An 18938-nucleotide genomic window follows, 5' to 3' on the forward strand; every position below is an offset into this window, starting at 1 on the left:
ATGAGGAAGGAGATTAAGTAAATTTCTCACGAAATTTTATTTTAGGTATTATTATTACTACTACTAATAATAATAATACTAATAATAATATATTGTTATTAACATACAACTTGTCTACCAACTAACCATAGATGAAAAATATTTAATGATTCAAGTTATGTTTTTATTACATTTATTAGTTAAAGTTTAATTTTTCAATATATAGTTATTATAAAATAAATTTTTATTATTACTCAATTAGATATTATATTAGATCTAGTTTGAATGGTATATAAAATTAAGATATTATTAAAGTCTATCTTAATAGAGTGCGTTAATACAGTCTGTCTTAATTAAGTTTATTGAAGTTATTTAAACTATAATATTTATTTGTCACTTTCACCCAACTAAACTATTAACTAATTATTCAAAAAATAATTATTATATATAATGTCTAATTAAAGATTTTTAAAAGGAATTTTTCTTATCTAAATTGAGAAAACTTATTATATTAAATCATGTTGTTGGGCTTGATTGCATCCTATGGGTGGGGTGGGTGGGGTTTTTGTTGATAATAATTTAGTTCTACAGTTTCTTTTGTGTGGGGGTGGATGTCTTTGAGAATGGTATTTTTGGGGATAATTATGATGTTAATGATGATTTTCTATATATAATTTGTCTTTTTATAATAAAGTTGATATATTTCTAAAATATTTTATATTTATTAATTAATTTTTTATTAAAAAATATTAAACTTGATTTGATAAAAAAAGTTTAAAATCACATATCAAGTTCTCTGAATAAGTTAGTTGTCTAAGTTTTGTTTTCTCATCCATCTTAAATTCTCATTTTTTAGAATAAGATCAGGTCTTCAATAATATGAGTTATGGATAATCTTACATGATTAGGTTTCATTTCAGAGGAAATATCTTGTTGCTATGAAAATCTTTCAATTTGAGTTCAACATTAATTTGGTTGGTTAGAAAAAAATGATTTTTTTAATTGCTTGATTCTTGATTTGCAAATAAATAAAAAAAGTAATTTGCAATATTTTGTATTAAGTTTTTTTATTTATTTCTCAGCTGTTGTATTAAGTATGTATTTGGGAAGTGATTAACTATGAAAACTCATGTTTCCCTGAAGTGGGAAATTTGAATCTTGGGTAGGTATTTTTTCTTTATATATTGAGTTTTATGTGGTCAAGTTTTGTTATAGTGGTATGAATATGGAAGTAATCTAAAGCAATTGTATTTGGACATTTTAAATCTTCCAAAATGTGTAAAGTGGTTAAGTTTAATCATAGAACTAGATTTTAAAAATGATGCAAAATGCATAATTCATTTCAACAAATGGAATTTTGCTAAGAAAATTATATTTGAAGAACCAACTTTACTCTAAAATATTGGCTTAATTAACTTTTATAAAATTGATTTAATAAATTTAAATCCAATAGCAATGAGGTAAAACTTTTGTTTTAATTTCGCTTAATTTATTTTATTATTAGCATATTTTCCTCAAGCTATATGATTTCTTTCTCTAAATTATTCATATTTATATCTTTTTTTCATTGCCCATCTCTTAAAAAGTATTGACACATCATAATTCGTTTTATATCTTTAAATTTAAGACAACAAGATTTGTTTTTCATATATGATCTTCATAATTTTATCTTTCAATATAGAAAGAAAGAAAGAAATTAAAAATTTGTAAGAAATAGATTGACATCAATGATTTATTGAAAATTGTATACAATATGCTAGTTTTGGTTTAGACATATCCTTATTAATGTTTTGCAAGAATCAAGTAAGAGTGGGTTTGTTAAGGTAAGCCAAAACACCAACAAAAGGAGCGTTGATGTAGGTGGTTGGTTCTGATTGGGTGCAATTGTAACGAGAATCCTGAAAGGAATCATCGAATGCTGGTCCTCCAACAACAGCACCTGTGAGAACGTTGGGATTGGGTTCATCTGATTTGAAGAATTCATCTCCATCTCTGCACCCAATGTGTGCTGGGTGTGCATCCAAAGATGCTATCACTGAACCACGATGGTGAATCTTCTCAGGAAACTTGCTTCCAAACCCCACCATGAATGACATTCCCAGTGGATTTTTCCCCAGAATGTAATCAGCCTGCAATCATCACATCATACGCATAATCAAACATGTAATCCAATTCAAGAAGTAGGCTTAACCGTAACTCAACCTTAAGCTTATAAAATGAGGTATTATACCTGACTTTTTGCAATGTTTATCAGGGTATTCGGATACACAACTTCTTGCCCACATGGTATTGTTTTATTCACAGCATTCATGTAACGTGCATAAACAATTGAGAGAAATGACAGAGCTGTTGCGTGTTGTAGATTACTTCCTCCAGGTTTGAATAGAAGACCACCTAATCAAAATAGTTTGATAAGTGTCAATATTATACTACAACATTATTAACATTTTTACTCTTTCAGTTTGATACCTTTGGAGTAGGACACTGATTTGGTAGGTGAATTCGGCAGAAAAGAACACATAAGTTTATCTGCATTAGGAATGAAAAGGTTTGCACTGCTTGAATCACCCATCGCCCACTGCAAAAATTCCAAGGATTGAAAATTTATTTAGATCAAAATAAAAAATCTTGTGAAAACCTGAGTCAGAAGTTACACCAAAAAAGATTATGAAAGATAACTAACCTGAGAAACAAGCACATTTATCCCAGCCTGTTTGCTATCCCATCCAAAATCAAAAAGACCAGCGTCCATAGTTTGAATGTTTGATTTTACAAAATCCCAATAACTGGCTGTGTTTGTGGCTTTATACAACCATGATGCTCCCCAAATCAACTCATCCTGGTTTTTGCATGATAATGGTAATGACTTGTATTTGGTTCTTGGTGAAACAATTATGAATATCATGAGAGTGAAACATTAACACAAACACATACCATGTAGCCGTTAAAATCACAGTAGAAGGGGCATGCTCCCTCACCTACGCTGGTATTATAAGATCCACGATATTTGTTTCCAAAGTCAAACACCTAAAGAAAGACAAGTTTCTAGAAGGAATTAGTATTAATAACAGTTGGTGAGTATGTATTTAGTGTAAAATTGAAATAATACCTGGATAGCTCTATCAAGAAGAATTTTGGAATAGGAAGCATCGGTTGCCCTAAATGCCATGGAAGATGCTGCAAGTGCTGCTGCAATCTCACCAGCGAGTTCTGAACCTGGCTTCTGAGGAGTGAGAAAGTACGAGGTTCGAGGAGTGTCCATGTCTTCTGGTCTCTCCCAACAGTCATGGTCGGCATTTGGATCTCCAACTTGTGCCACAATAATATTAGGAGACTTTGTGGCTTTAAGGAAATAGTCTGTTCCCCACCTGATTGCATCTAATGCATTGTTCAGCTCCGAACCCATCAGATCTCCAAATTCCACCACACTCCATGATAGCATAGTCGTTGTGAATGCCATTGGAAAATTGAATTTGACATTGTCGCCAGCATCATAGTATCCACCCACCATGTCTATCTGAAACCATTCAGTTTATAGAATGAAACATATATGCACTCTTCAATTACCAACACACATGTTATATTATAGCATAATCATGTAATGAATACTTTCATTCAGTTAATTCATTTATAAAAGTTAAGGAAATGTGTTATTTAGGCTAATTAGTAGTACAAATTTATGTATAATTTATAACATTAAATATATATATATATATATGCTTAACTTTTATATATATATGTACGACAGTCAGAAGTCTCAGCACTAACAATCGTCACACGACCAAATTCATTATGCTTAAACAGAAGATTAATAAGACTAATAAGTGATCAAACATTAGGTAATACACTCTTAATCATGGTTCAAAGTCTTAATCTGACCTAATAACAAAAGACTCATGATAATCATATAAATAGGTACAAATTTTGAGAATAAGGTACATCTTTATTTAGTACTAATAGTACTGCATATCGAATACTGAATACCGAGATTTCACTAAAGCGTCAGAAAACCTTTTGCAGGTACCATTTGAACTAAGAGTTCCCGATGACGAAAAGTAGAGGAGTGAAAGGAGAACGCTTAACCCATTTCAAGAAGAAGGAAGGAGTACTAAATGGACCAACCAAAAATAAAGACAATCATTCTACTTCCAATCTTGTTTGAAAATTATTAATATGTTTATGATTTTAATTTTTTGTTAAAAACAAATAATAGGAAGGTGACTTAGAGTAAAAAGGTAAAAATAGAGAAATAAAATGAGGAATTAATTACACGAATATCCGAGCCATCAGAAAGTGCTGAATCTTTCCGCCATTTCATGCGCTGAGAAGGTGGCAACTTGCCTGACCTCTGACCTTCGAAGAACAAAATGCTCTTTCCTAATGCTTCTTCATAGTTTATCGAATCTTCACTTTTCACTGTAATAATCATCATCATCATCATCACCATAACTGTAATTCCTACTAGCCATGATGTTTTCGACATTGCTACTCTGCAATCTCACCATTCACCTCTTCAACACTATAAATAACAATACACACATATAGAACAACATAAATCTATGTATGGAAAAAATAATTAGTGCTAATTAGTATCTGAAATATTGAAATATTTCTGACAAATAATTACTTAAATTTGTTGTCTTTGAATAGCGGTTGACAACTGTGAAGAACACTTTCTATTTTTTACATCTTTTTTATTACGATTTTAAATTCAATATTTATGTTAACCGTTATTAAAAATTCTGTAATGTTTCAATCACTTCGAGTTTACAGAAGTTTTGCAAAATCAATTATAAAATTTGGAATGTAATAAGCGAATATAGAAAATCAATTATCAATTAAAAGAATTTTTGGAATATTAAAGTATCATGCACCATTTCTGACAGTTAATTACGTTTATTTGCGGTGATAAATATTGTAAGTTAAGTATATATAGTAATTTTCAAGTGTCATAACTTTTTATTTCTTTCTGTATCAATGGATGTTTTGTCAAATAACTACCCTCCTTTATATTTTCTCATTTTCTCACATATTTTACTCACTCTAAATCATACACATTTTTACTGCATAAAAATCATTAAATAAAAATTAATTTAAAAAAAAATAAAAATAATTAGTTACTATATTGATTAAGTTAGATGCTATCTTAGAGACTTAAAAAATATTTTATTATTGATAAATAGTTTTTAAATTGATATTTAATTAGCTAATAAGATTTTTGCTATCAAATTTAGAATCTAAATAATTGGTAGTTAAAACCAAAACTTTGGTAACTAATTAGATATCAATTTAGAAACTATTTATTAATAATAAAAACTAATTTAGAAACTAATAATTTTTTTATTCTTTAAAATAGTATCTAATTTAGTTAATATATAACACATAATTATTTTTAGTCTCTAAAATTGGTTTCTATTTAATGATTTTTTAGTAGTACTATTTTTAATATATATTTAAGACATTACATTTATACATTATTTTCTATACATTTAAAATAATTATTTTAAGTTATCTCTCTTCATAAATCAAATGTCGTGGGGTTCACCCGAAGGTGTCAAAAAGAAAGTACTATATATACTCCTTCATCTTTTTAAAATATTTTTTTATAAAAGTTGATGTTCTTTAACCCATTCCTAACTATTTTTAGTGTTCAAGAATTTTTCAAATAAATAAAAAAGTAATTTGCAATATTGTTGTATTAAGTTTTTTTTTTTTATTTATCAGCTGTTGTATTACGTATGTATTTGGGAAGTGATTAACTATGAAATCTCATGTTTCGCTGAAGTGGGAAATTTGAGTCTTGGGTAGGTATTTTTTCTTTATATATTGAGTTTTATATGGTCAAGTTTTGTTATAGTGGTATGAATATGGAAGTAATGTAATGTAATTGTATTTGGACATTTTAAATCTGCTAAAATGTGTAAAGTGGTTAAGTTTAATCTTAGAACTAGTTTTTAAAAATGATGCAAAATGCATAATTCATTTCAACAAATGGAATTTTGTTTAAAAAATTATATTTGAAGAACCAACTTACTCTGAAATATTGGGTTAATTAACTTTTATAAATTTAGGTAATAAATTTAAACCCAAATGCATATATTAACTTTTGTTTTAATTTCGCTTAATTTATTTTAATTCGCTCAGAAAATTTCTAAAAAAATAACAAAAAAACTAAAATTTTATTATTTGCATATTTTTTTTGAAATATATGATTTCTTTCTCTAAATTATTCATGTTTATAATTTTTTTTTCATTTCCCATCTCTTAAAAAGTATTGACACTTTATAATTAGTCTTATATCTTTAAATTTAAGACAACAAATTTGTTTTTCATATATCATTTATAATTTTATCTTTCATCATACCTTCCTTTCACAATTTCATATATAGTAGACCATTTTTCAACTACTTTTAACATAATAGTTAATATATATATATATTTTAGCAAAGAGGAAAGTCACCTTCCTACAACATACAATTGAACTAGCAACTTAGTCTTTATTTCCTTTTAATCTTAGTTGTTTCCTTTCGTTTTTTACTCGCATTTATCTCGAATGATTTGAATTTTGAATATCCACCTAATTCCATGATTCCCATTTCATCACTCCTATTGGAGTAAATACATGTTTTCATAAATATCGTGATCAATAACAGATGTTCTTAACAGTATTATTGAACTTGATCCATGACCACACAAAATAAATATATATATATATATATATATATATTATTTTAAAAATTATAATGAAATGATTATTTGTATTAAGAAACATTAAAAAGACAATGGAACATTGAAAATTATTGAATAAGAATTATCCATCTTAGGTATAAGAGATATATATATAAGAAGAGGAGAGACAGAAAACAAACATAAGTAGGAGGTATGGTGAGAAAGAAAGAAAGTGAAAGAACAAAATTGAAGATTTGTAAGAAATAAATTGATATCAATGATTTATTGAAAATTATATACAATATGTTTGTTTTGTTTTACACATATACTTATTAATAATGTTTTGCAAGGATAAAGTAATAGTGGGTTTGTTGAGGTAAGCCAAAACACCAACAAAAGGAGCGTTGATGTAAGTGGTTGGTTCTGATTGGGTGATAATGGAACGGGAATCCTGAAAGGAATCATCGAATGCTGGTCCTCCAACAACAGCACCTGTGAGAACGTTGGGATTGGGTTCATCTGATTTGAAGAATTTATCTCCATCTCTACACCCAATGTGTTGTGGGTGTGTATCCAAAGATGGTATCACTGAACCACGATGGTGTATCTTCTTAGGAAACTTGCTTCCAAACCCCACCATGTATGACATTCCCATTGGATTTTTCCCCAGAATGTAATCAGCCTGCAATCATATCATATGCATAATCAAACAAGTCATCGTATTATTTCATATAAGAGGATTACTGATCTCAAACCTAAAACATTCAGTATAGTCAAAATATGTGAACTCTTAGTTAGTGTGTAATCTGTCTTTCTTTCTTTCTGAGGTATTCTCTTGTATATATATTAAAGTTTCTATCCTATCTCTTTTGTATCTGATCTTATTATTGACATAATTCAATAATTAAATATTGTGATTATTCAGAATTCTTTGATTTACACTGATACGATATTAATGTCCTTAAATATGAATATCGGTAGGATGATCTGTTTATACATAATATTGAACTCGACCCATGACGTACACATATATATAATCCAATTTTAAATTTTAGTTATAACTTAACTTTATAAAATTTGCTAATAAGTTACCTGATGTTTTGCAATATTTATCAGGGTATTTGGATTCACAATTTGTTGACCACAGGGTATTGTTTTCTTCACAGCATTCATGTACCGTGCATAAACAATTAAGAGAAATGACATAGATGTTGCATGTTGTAGATTACTTCCTCCAGGTTTGAATAGAAGACCACCTAATCATGTGTGAATTTAGCAATATTATACAACAATATTATAAACATTTTTACTCTTTCATTAATTCTTAATGATGTTATTTGATACCTTTAGAGTAGGAGACTGATTTGGTAGGTGAATTCGGCAGAAAAGAACACATAAGTTTATCTGCATTAGGGATGAAAAGGTGTGCAGTGGCTGAATCACCCATCGCCCACTGCCAAGATTCCAAAATTTATTTAGATCAAAATAAAAAATCTTGTAAGAACTTGAATCAAAAGTTACACCAAAGAAAAACTATGAAAGATAACTAACCTGAGAAACAAGCACATTTATGCCAGCATGTTTTCCATCCCATCCAAAATCGAAAAGACCAGCGTCCAATGTTTGAATGTTTGATTTTACAAAATCCCAATAATTGGCTGTTTTTGTGGCTTTATACAACCATGATGCTCCCCAAATCAACTCATCCTGGTTTTTGCATGATAATGGTAATGATTTGTATTCGGTTCTTTGTGAAACAATTATGAATATCATACGAGAGTGAAACACTAACACAAACACATACCATGTAGCCGTTAAAATCACAGTAGAAGGGGCATGCACCCTCACCTACGCTGGTATTATAAGATCCACGAAATTTGTTTCCAAAGTCAAACACCTAACAAAGACAAGTTTTCAAAAGGACTTAGTATTCATTTATATAGTATAGATATTAACATGGGCACTGATCCAATATGAACACGAAGATACGTATAATCTTTAAAATGTAGGACACAGAAATACGAATCTATATATTATATAATTAGAAATTATATAAATTAATGATAAAAATTTATGTATACAAATATGTTTTAGATTTTTTAATAGAAAAATGCTTTTCATTACTGTTTTAAAAGAATTTGTTCCTTATTTTTATAATCATAATAAAAGTTTATACAATAAATTTGAGTTTTTAAAAAATTAATTGTGTTAGAATCGTGCTTGAATTGTCATAAATTTAACAAATATTTTTTAAATAAGACATTTCACCAATACATATCGTACAAGTATCATATGAATGTTGATGTCCAATACGTATGTTCAACATAGACACACCATTTAAGAGACGTGTTCGAGTTAATAATAGTTGGTGAGTATGTAAAATTGAAATAATACCTGGATAGCTCTACTAAGAAGAATTTTGGAATAGGAAGCATCGGTTGTCCTAAATGCCATGGAAGATGCTGCAAGTGCAGCTGCAATCTCACCAGCGAGTTCCGAACCTGGCTTTTTAGGAGTGAGAAAGTACGAGGTTCGAGGAGTGTCCATGTCTTCTGGTCTCTCCCAACAGTCATGGTCGGCATTTGGATTTCCAACTTGTGCCACAACAATATTAGGAAACTTTGTGGATTTAAGGAAATAGTCTGTTCCCCACCTGATTGCGTCTAACGCATTTTTTTGCTCCGAACCCATCAGACCTCCAAATTCTACCACACTCCATGCTAGCATAGTCGTTGTGAATGCCATTGGAAAATTGAATTTTACGTTGTCGCCAGCATCATAGTATCCACCCACCATGTCTATCTGAAACCATTCAGTTTATAGAATGATACATATATGCACTCTTCAATTACCAACACACATGTTTAATTATAGTGATAATCATGTAATGAATACGTTCATTCAGTTAACTCATTTATAAAAGCTAAGCAAATGTGTTGTTTAGGCTGTTTAGTAGTATAATTTTATAAAAAAAATCTATAACATTACCATATTCTTAAACCTTTTAAAAATATTTTAATTAATTGTATTAACTATTTATATATATATATATATAGTATCGGTCGGATCCATACGACAACTGGAAGCCTCAACAGTCAGTCAGGACCGATTGACATGACCAAATTCATAAACAGATGATTAATAAGACTATTTAGTGATCAAACATTAGGTAATGCACTATTAATCATGGTTCAAATTCATAATTCGGTCCAATAATAAAAGGTTTATGATAATCATATGAATAAGCACAGATTTCAAGAATAAGATATATCTTTATTTAGTACTAATAACACTGAATATCGAATACTGAGTATCAAGAATTTACTTGAGTGCAAGAGTTTCTTTTGCAGGTACCATTCGAACTAAGAGTTCACGAGAAAGAAAAGTATATGAGTGAAAGAAGAACGCTAAGACCATTTCAAGAAGAACGAAGAAGAGATATATCCACCCAGAAGAAAAACAATCATAATCTTAGTTTCAACCCCGTTGAATATATATATATATATATATATATATATATATATATATATATATTTCATTATTGATATGTTTATTATTTCAAATTTTTTGTTAAGCAATAAAATAGAGAAATAAAATGAGAAATTAATTACACGAATATCCGAGCCATCAGAAAGTGCTGAATCTTTCCGCCATTTGATGCGCTGGGAAGGTGGCAACTTGCCAGACCTCTGACCTTCGAAGAACAGAATGCTCTTTCCTAATGCTTCTTCATAGTTTATTGAATTTTCACTTTTCACTGTAATAATCATCATCATCATCACCATAACTGTAATTCCTACTACCCACGATGCTTTCGACATTGCTACTCTGCAATCTCACCATTCACCTCTTCAACGCTATAAATAACAACATAAATCTATGTATGGAAAAAATAATTAGTGCTAATTAGTATCTGAAATATTGAAATATTTCTTACCAATAATTACTTCAATTTGTTGCCTTTAAATAGCGGTTGACAACTGTCCCTGGTGAACACTTTCTATTTTTTACATCTTTGTTTATTACGATTTTAAATTCAATCTTTATGTTAACCGTTATTAAAATTGTGTAATGTTTCAATCTTCGAGTTTACAGAAGTTTTACAAAATCAATTACAAAATTTGGAATGTAATAAGCGAATATAGAAAGTCAATTATCAATTAAAAGAAATTTTGTAATGTTAAAGTATCATGCACGATTCTTCTGACAATTAATTACATTTATTTGCGGTGATAAAATAGTATTTTATTTAGATAATATAACACCTAATTATTTTTAATCTTTAAAATTGATTTATATTTAATAATTTTTTAATATTGCTATTTTTCGTAAATATTTAAAACATTTCATTTATACATTACATTCCATATATATAGTCCTTCATCTTTTTAAAATATTCTTTATAAGAAGTAATTACTATACAAGGGAATAATGAATGAAATATAAGAGCATAAAATAGTTTTATGAAATTTTTAGAATGAGGTCATCTATGATGTATATTATTTTATTAGAGAGAGTTAACTTCTTGCTTTCCTAAATTAAAATTAATTAATACCGAAGTTAAATTTTTAAAACATCTTATTTAAGTTTTACTGAGTATTATGTTGTATATAAATTAAGTTTACAAAATAAAAGCTTATTTTCTACTTAAATTAAAATCTAAAATAAATAAAATTTCTATGTTTTTTAAAATTCTAAATAAATACAAATTTTAAATTATTTAATTTTCTACTTAAATAAAAAAACTAAAATATATAAACTTTTAAATTGTTTAAAATGTTAAATAAATACAAATGTAAAATTATTTAATGACCTACATAAATAAAAATATGAAACATTGTAAGCTATTCAAAATCTTAATAAATTTTTTAATGTTCTATTTAAATAAAAGTCTGAAACAAATAAAAGTTATAAATCATTCCAAATTTTAAATAAACATAAATCCTTAATTATTTTATATCCTACTTAAATAAAAATATAAAATAAATTAAATTTCTGAGTTTTTCAAAATCTTAAATAAATACAAATTTTAAATTATTTTATTTTTTACTTAAATAGAATCTAAAATATATTAAATTTTTAAAAATCTTAAACAAATACAAATTCTAAATTATTTAATTTTCTGTTTAAATAAAAATATAAAATAAATAAAATTTATTTAATTTTATGTTTAAATAAAAATATAAAATAAATAAAATTCCTAAATTATTGATTTGTTAGTATGCTTACTTTTTATTATTATCCACAGTTTGACTTATAAACTAAAAGATTAGATATCTACCCAAAGTTAAAGAGTTAACCCTACGACATCCTTGAAAACATTCCTTACAGAACTCATCTAAATGATTTTGTTCATATTTTTTTAAACTTTTTTTTACTCTTTCTTTTAGTCACTTAAGAATAAAGATGTTTGATGGCTGTTGAAATTTTATTGAGTGTTGATTTGTCTTTTTCCTTTTCAAAAAGACAGTCCGGTATAGTGATGTTTCTATAGTAAACAAATGAAAAGAAAACAGAGAAGGAACAGGGAAATTAAGCTAAATAATAATTGTTCAAGATAAGATAAGAGTATAAGCGATTTCGTATTCTTTCATATATATTAAAATCTTTTCACTACCTCTTCTATATCCGGTTTTGTTACTAGTTTGATTCTATAATAAATGTTTGTTTTCTACTATTCGGGATTTTCTGATTTTCACGGACAATGCCCTTAATCACATAACTAGTCAGACGACCGTTATTCTTAGAGTCGGGCTCGATCCACGATGCTATAGTCCTCTAACCTCATACATAAGTCAATGAAACTAAACTTAAGTTGATTCGGTAATCATGATCACCAACCGACTCACCTCTTTTTTAGTCGGATTCAAGCCACGATGCTACATTAATAATAAAAAATAGAAAGTAAGTAAGATAGAGATTCTCTTTTGTTTCCTTTTAATATTACTCCCTTGAGAATAGTTGAAATTTGGGTGTTAGAGACATACCAGCATAAAAACTTTATTGAAAAAAAGAAGTAAAAAGGAGTTTGTATGGAGAATGAAGTCTGAAAAGTTTAGGGTGAATGTGACTTGAAGTAGGCGAAAACACCCACAAGAGGTGCATTGATGTATGTTGTAGGTTCAGAGTGTACAAAATCTGCTCGATGATCTGCGTATGAATCATTGAGATAAGGTCCCCCCACAACAGCTCCTGTGAGCAAGTTGGGGTTTGGATTTTGGCTTTCAAAATAAAATGATCCTTCTTTGCAACCAACGTGAGGAGGGTACTCATCCATCGAAGGCAATGACGACGCTCGATGATGTATTCTTTCAGGATATTTTGCTCCATATCCTACCATGTATGACATATTCAGTGGATTGCTTCCTAGTATGTAATCCACCTGCACCATCAAATGTATAATACAAAACAACATTAGATGTTAAGATACCATGTTAAATTTTTTTATGCATATGATTCTGTTAGGGATCCATGTCGATTAGAGATTAAGACATTTCATAGTATATAGGTGAAAGTAAAATCTTATAAAACCAGTTTATAAAGTGAGATTTGCACTCACTTATATACTATGAAATGTTATAATCTCTAGTCGATATGAGATATCCAACAAATTTCTCTCACGCTGAGGTTACCAACTCACGCATGAGACTATATATTATGGATGATTCGATAACGGTCCGATAGCGGGTGACCTAATAAACCCAACAAAGTTAGGATAGACTCAAAATAACTCTGATACCATATTAACTATCTTCTTTTTCTAAATGAGATATATAAAACTAATAGATTGTTATTGTGAGATCATGGACCGATCCATATACGAGTCGAATGAGGGGGACCCAATCAGGTCAGGTGAAAGGATGAGGCGGTTTGTTAAGCCTCATTGGCTCACGCGAGGTTAAGAGGATGTAAGGTCATGGATCGATCCAGTCAAACATGCCATAATGCTCCGACATCGAAGGGTCAATAACGTTACAGAACCTTCGTAACTCGGTAAAACAACCGATTCAAGTTATCTTTAATGTTCTAGAAGAGGGTTATCTGTCTTCGCCACAAAAGCTATATTTCATAGATTATATTCACAAAAATATGTACCTGGCCTCTTGCTATTTGTCTAAGTCGGGTTGGAGAAGCAAAAACATTACCACCACAGTCAATCTCTGTATTTGTCTTCTTCAAATAGCCAGCATAAACCAGAAACAGGAATGAGATTGCTGTTGTATGCTGTAGGTTACTCCCCCCAGGCTTGAATAGAAGCCCACCTAATTTCTCAAAAGTGTAATTAACCGGGTCAAATCATCAACACCAAATGAGAGTTTGGAAAGGCTCTGAATCCAACAATGCAAACTTGCCCATAATTCAAGTGATTATATACTTTTGGACTTATGTGTAACTAATCTACCTGGAGAGTATTTGACTGATACTGATGGTGATTCAGGCAGCACAGCACAGACAAACTTCTCCGCATTGAAGATGAAAGGCTTAGAATCTGAGCTGGTATTATTAACTAGAAGCTGCCAGTGATCATGGTCAGAAAAACTAAAGAATCATCACCCAGAACACAAACTCACCATGTAGTAAAATATGAACAAATGTAAAAATAAGGTAGCTGCAAAAAAGAAACAACGGTTAATGTTCAAAACAAGAAAAATAGTGTTATGTACCTTTGAAAGGAGCACGTTGATGCCAGCATCCTTTGAGTCCCATCCAAATTCAGCAAAGTTTGTGAGATTATGAATATTTTGGTCAATGTAATCCAAGTAATAAGGGCGTTTAGTAGCCTTCAACAACCATGCTGCTCCCCACACCAATTCATCCTATATTTATAGACATCATTGACATTCTATATAAGTATTTTCCTTCTGATACCATTGGCAATGTTTGTAAAACTAGAATCCACTTTAATCTTGGTGTACCTGGTAGCCGCTAAAATCACAATAGAAGGGGCATACCCACGGTCCAAGGCTGTCATTGTATGATCCTCTATATTTATCAGCAAAGTCGAACACCTAATTTCAAAATTGAACCAGATTATATGATTGTGAGAAGAAAATGAAGGTGTATGAAGCAGCATATATAAATATATTTATAGACTTTTCTCTTATATATATATATATACCATGATGGCCCTTCGGAGAAGTCTTGAAGCATAAGCAAGGTGATATTTCCTGAAGACAATAGAAGATGCTGCAAGTGCTGCTGCAATCTCTGCAGAGAGTTCAGAAGCAGGGTGGTCCCTGCTAACAGCATAGGCTGTTCTGGGAGTGTCCATGTCTTCAGGTCTCTGCCAGCAGCTATGATCAGCATAAGGGTCACCAACTTGTGCAAACACTATTCCAGGGATGCTTGTGGCTTTCAGAAAATAGTCACTGCCCCAACGAACAGCGTCTAGCGCATGTTTAAGATCTGCACCCATGAATTTTCCGAACTCTATAACACTCCACGCCAGCATGGTCGTTGAATACGCCATTGGAAAGTTGAATTTCACGTTGTCACCAGCATCGTAGTAACCCCCCACCAAGTCAACCTATTTCATGGCTCATTGCATTGCCCAATCGTCTTCCTCATCAGTTCATTTATTCATATTTCCAAACCCAATACCATTGCTTCAAAAACATCAATTTTCCTAAAGCTATATCTAACTTTAAATGTCGTATGAGAAAACAAAGAGCCATTACTTTCAACTACACACATGCATATCAAAACCAGTAAAATAAGAGTAAAACTGAAAATTATATATTACTATTAGGGTGAAGTTACGTATTATAATTGTGTCTTTTGTGTATTGAGAAAGAGCACAACGTGGCATTGCAATAGAAGATGAAGAGCATATGTTGTAAATAAAGAAATGGAAGCATGAAACAATGGAGGAAGTGAAAGGTTGAAGTGAGTACTTTGGGAAGGAAAGGAAATGCAGTAGTAGTAGTGTGTGGAGGGAGAAGATAGAGATCTTGAAGTGCAGAATCCTTCCTCCAAGTCATTCTCTGTGTTGGTGGCAGCTTCCCTGATCTCTGCCCTTCAAAGAATAATATGCTCTTTGACAACGCTTCTCCATAATTATGCTGCAAACCCCTCGCATTCACACAACTCATCAATGGTAGCATGGTGCAGACCAACGCTCTTATCATCAACACTAACCTTAACCTTTGTCGGAAACCCATGTTTTCTCTATTTTTTTTATACAAAAAATATATAAATAATAGAAATATTTCAGGAATATCTCGATTTTTATACAAACAGAAGAACCTAAATTTCCTACAAATACAAACACATCCAGCCGAATCACTTCTTACACGAAAAAGATAATGAGCAAAACACCTATTACAAAACTATACTATATGCAGAAGTCTACCAACAAACCCCACAACCTCACAACCTGATAATGTTTTTTAATAGATTTCTTATAAATCAACGGCTTAAAACACCGGTTAGAATAAAAAAAAATTGTAAATCAAAATTTAAATGAGACTCAAGATCAAACTTTTAATTGTAACATTTAATTGTAACATTGTGAAAATATCGATACAATGATGTTCTCTATGTGTATACTGATTTCTTGGAAGAAGGGAAAGGACTAACTAACTCATCATACATACATATGCATGAATATATATGATGCAAATGGACGTTAAATAAACAACCTTAAAGAAGCGTATATCCATGAAAAAGTTTAAGAAAGTTAAGCGTATGGATTATGTTTATCTTAAAAAGGCAGCAAGAAAGCATTTGCATGAGTAAGGAAAGGGAACTGACAGAGAAGATACATAGGAAAAGAAAAAGAGAAATGTTGACACAAATGGAGGAATAAAGCATGCACTTGGGAACTTGCGTATGAAGTGGGTGTCTGTAATGTTAGCTACTTCCAAATTAATAAAGTTTTGCAAACAAGAGAGAAATAGGATTTTTTTTATATAAATAATGCAAAAAAAAAAGTAATAAAAACATTATATAATTGTGATGTTCGATCTATTATTAAATAAAAATAATTATTCAACTTGGAGCAAAGACAAAGGAGAACGGTTTTCTTGAAAATAGGATAAAAAAACTAAAAGTATCAAAGAGAAAGAGGAGGATTTTTGGGGAACGTAAAGAAAGAGAAAAAAAAAACTAAAGATTATGATAATTTGTAGATTGATCATTGTAACGGATAGAAAAAATATTTCTAAGCTTTCGATGAGAGATTCGGCTGAGAACAATAATTATATTATATGAATTACATTTTTTTTTATTTTTGCTCTTCTACGTTTCATAGTTATGTTCAATGTAAGTACTATCTTCTTTTGGAGACAAAATTGAATATGAGTTTTTTTTTAAAATGGATAGTTCCCAAATGGTTGTTTTAATAATATGATATGTATATATTATTTATTGACAATATAAAAAACTATTATGTTGTCGGCACATTATAATTAAAATTTAAATAAAAACAATTTAATCTCTTGAAATTTTATTTAATTTTAAAATATCCGTACATTACTTTAAAAACACTAAAATCCAAAACAATGAACAAAGCCTTATTGGTTTTTAGTTTTTTTTATAGTAATAAATAAATAAATTAAATTATTTGAAGTACGTGAGAGATACTCCATAAAAATAGAAAACAAATCTTATTTTTTAAAATCAAAATCTAAAATATACTCTTTCTAAAAAAAAAACCTATTTTTATTTCCAAATATATCTGATATGAAAGTTGAGGTATCTCTAAAATATCTATATTTTTTTATCAATAAAAAAAAACTCCAAAAGAAATTCCAAATTTTATATGAACAATTCATTATAGTTTTCCACATATTTATGAAAGTTTAAGGGTTTCATGGAAAATATAGTGAAACTGAATATGGTATTCAGAACTAAGACTTAAAACGTGTACATTAATATGAAAACGATGTCCTTATTAACTACTCAATTTGATTAGAGGAAAACGATGTCCTCATTAATTCAAGGAAACGTAAAATCTTTAAACTCATCACAGTTGGGCTTATATTTATTAGGGTGTAAAAAAATTAAACTAAACTAAAATATAAAAAAAAACTTAACTGTTTTATTAAAAAAAAAAATTAAACTAATTTTTGGTTAATTTTTTAAAAAACTTAACTATTAAAAAAATAATTTAGTGCACTACTTAAAAACTTCAAGAAAAATATTCACATAATCATTTATGGTCTATTCTTAAAGTCACTCATTCTTTTAGGTGAATTTTTAATTATAAACTTTCATCAGTAATTAAAATATATATTACTATTTCTTTTATGAGCAAAAATATCATTAGAAAATCATGAAATAGAAAGTAATTTTAAAGATAAAAAAATAATTAATTGTTATATTAGTCTTTAATTTAATTAGTATAGTAACTAATTATTTTTTGTGTCTTGTAATGTATATTGCTAAAAATTGTATTGCACTTTGAAAAAAAACATTACATCATATGGTGAAAAAGTTACCATTATTGAAAAAAAATCATCCATATTAAAGCTTTAGTATTACGTTGGTTTATTAGATATAAGGTTGGTATACATCTTGAATAATTAAATAAATTTATGTACGAATTTGAGTTAAAATAAATATAGTGATAATTTTTCTTTATTTTTCTCTTTCCTTATATAATAATAATATAATTTAGACAATTAAATCAATTTAATTTTTAAAGAAAAAGTATTCCCTTAAAAGACCTATATAGTCAACTAAACTAAAATAATAGTGTAGTTCAAAAATGTAAAATGTAATTTATTAAATTAAAAAATAGTGTAGTTGGGTCTGCTTGAATGAGTGTTTTAGTTTCAAATTGGTTTGCATAAATTATTTTTAATTTAATTTAGTTTTTCTATAATTAATTTCGTTGAACTAGTTTGAGCACCCGTGATATTTATTTTAAAAAACGTTTGAGATTTTGAACTTGTAGAATTAATTTTAGTGTCCTTTAGTTGAGACTATCGATAATAATTTTTAGGTAAACGTTGACTAACACGAGTTATGATATTTGATAAAGTATGTGATAGAGTGGTGCATGGGAATTAATTAATCAAATGATTCTAACAATTTTTCTAATCTTTAGTTGAAAGGGCATAACTATTAAAGTGGGTCATTTTTTTTGGTTGTGTTAACTTTAAAAATAGCTTCAATTTAGAAGTCATAGATCATAGACCGATGAACATTAATAAATTTATGTATGTGACTGACCATTCTTATTATGTAGCACTTCAAATTAAGAAGGGTTGTTGTATGCTTGATTTGAGTTTTAACCTTCTTCTCCAATTTATTTCTATTAGTAAAATAGTTTTTTGAAAATATGT

At 29.1% G+C, this 18938-nt stretch overlaps 3 protein-coding genes across 4 annotated transcripts; all 3 read right to left on the reverse strand.

Moving 5' to 3' along the window:
• Positions 1-1705: 1705 nt before the first annotated feature.
• Positions 1706-4462, reverse strand: LOC137821842 (endoglucanase 8). The gene is made up of 7 exons (XM_068626621.2): positions 4250-4462; positions 3089-3496; positions 2914-3006; positions 2663-2818; positions 2449-2557; positions 2210-2373; positions 1706-2108 (listed from the first exon to the last, which is right to left on the reverse strand). The coding sequence occupies exons 1-7, from the start codon at positions 4460-4462 to the stop codon at positions 1779-1781; spliced, it is 1473 nt and encodes a 490-aa protein (XP_068482722.2). The 3' UTR covers positions 1706-1778.
• A 2478-nt stretch (positions 4463-6940) lies between these two features.
• Positions 6941-10469, reverse strand: LOC137824071 (endoglucanase 8). The gene is made up of 7 exons (XM_068629519.2): positions 10260-10469; positions 9043-9450; positions 8453-8545; positions 8200-8355; positions 7993-8101; positions 7741-7904; positions 6941-7330 (listed from the first exon to the last, which is right to left on the reverse strand). Exons 1-7 carry the CDS (start codon positions 10467-10469, stop codon positions 6941-6943), a joined length of 1530 nt encoding a protein of 509 aa, XP_068485620.2.
• Positions 10470-12634: 2165 nt separating this feature from the next.
• On the reverse strand, positions 12635-16534 carry LOC137832626 (endoglucanase 8). 2 transcript variants are annotated; one of them, XM_090297493.1, is made up of 7 exons: positions 15543-16534; positions 14768-15175; positions 14565-14657; positions 14313-14465; positions 14051-14162; positions 13744-13910; positions 12635-13030 (listed from the first exon to the last, which is right to left on the reverse strand). In XM_090297493.1, exons 1-7 carry the CDS (start codon positions 15807-15809, stop codon positions 12704-12706), a joined length of 1527 nt encoding a protein of 508 aa, XP_090153619.1. In that variant the 5' UTR covers positions 15810-16534; the 3' UTR covers positions 12635-12703. The 2 variants fall into 2 exon arrangements, with proteins under 2 accessions (XP_090153619.1, XP_090153620.1); XM_090297494.1 differs by having other exon boundaries at positions 13794-13910; positions 15543-16490.
• Positions 16535-18938: the final 2404 nt, after the last annotated feature.

This window comes from Phaseolus vulgaris, chromosome 11 (assembly GCF_051622355.1).
Source record: "Phaseolus vulgaris cultivar YP4 chromosome 11, ASM5162235v1, whole genome shotgun sequence".
NCBI lineage: Eukaryota > Viridiplantae > Streptophyta > Magnoliopsida > Fabales > Fabaceae > Phaseolus > Phaseolus vulgaris.

What these genes read in the sequence shown, in the direction of transcription:
- LOC137832626 (XM_090297493.1), bottom strand. Translation starts at nt 15,809, where the DNA reads ATGGGTTTCCGACAAAGGTTAAGGTTAGTGTTGATGATAAGAGCGTTG. An exon ending in TTCTCCGAAGGGCCATCATG is followed by an intron (nt 14,658 to 14,767) that starts GTATATATATAT and finishes TTTTGAAATTAG; the next exon opens with GTGTTCGACTTTGCTGATAA. An exon ending in GTGATTTTAGCGGCTACCAG is followed by an intron (nt 14,466 to 14,564) that starts GTACACCAAGAT and finishes CTATAAATATAG; the next exon opens with GATGAATTGGTGTGGGGAGC.
- LOC137824071 (XM_068629519.2), bottom strand. Translation starts at nt 10,469, where the DNA reads ATGTCGAAAGCATCGTGGGTAGTAGGAATTACAGTTATGGTGATGATG. An exon ending in ATCAGTCTCCTACTCTAAAG is followed by an intron (nt 7,905 to 7,992) that starts GTATCAAATAAC and finishes ACACATGATTAG; the next exon opens with GTGGTCTTCTATTCAAACCT. An exon ending in TAAATATTGCAAAACATCAG is followed by an intron (nt 7,331 to 7,740) that starts GTAACTTATTAG and finishes ATATGATTGCAG; the next exon opens with GCTGATTACATTCTGGGGAA.
- LOC137821842 (XM_068626621.2), bottom strand. Translation starts at nt 4,462, where the DNA reads ATGTCGAAAACATCATGGCTAGTAGGAATTACAGTTATGGTGATGATG. An exon ending in TAAATGTGCTTGTTTCTCAG is followed by an intron (nt 2,558 to 2,662) that starts GTTAGTTATCTT and finishes GAATTTTTGCAG; the next exon opens with TGGGCGATGGGTGATTCAAG. An exon ending in ATCAGTGTCCTACTCCAAAG is followed by an intron (nt 2,374 to 2,448) that starts GTATCAAACTGA and finishes TATTTTGATTAG; the next exon opens with GTGGTCTTCTATTCAAACCT.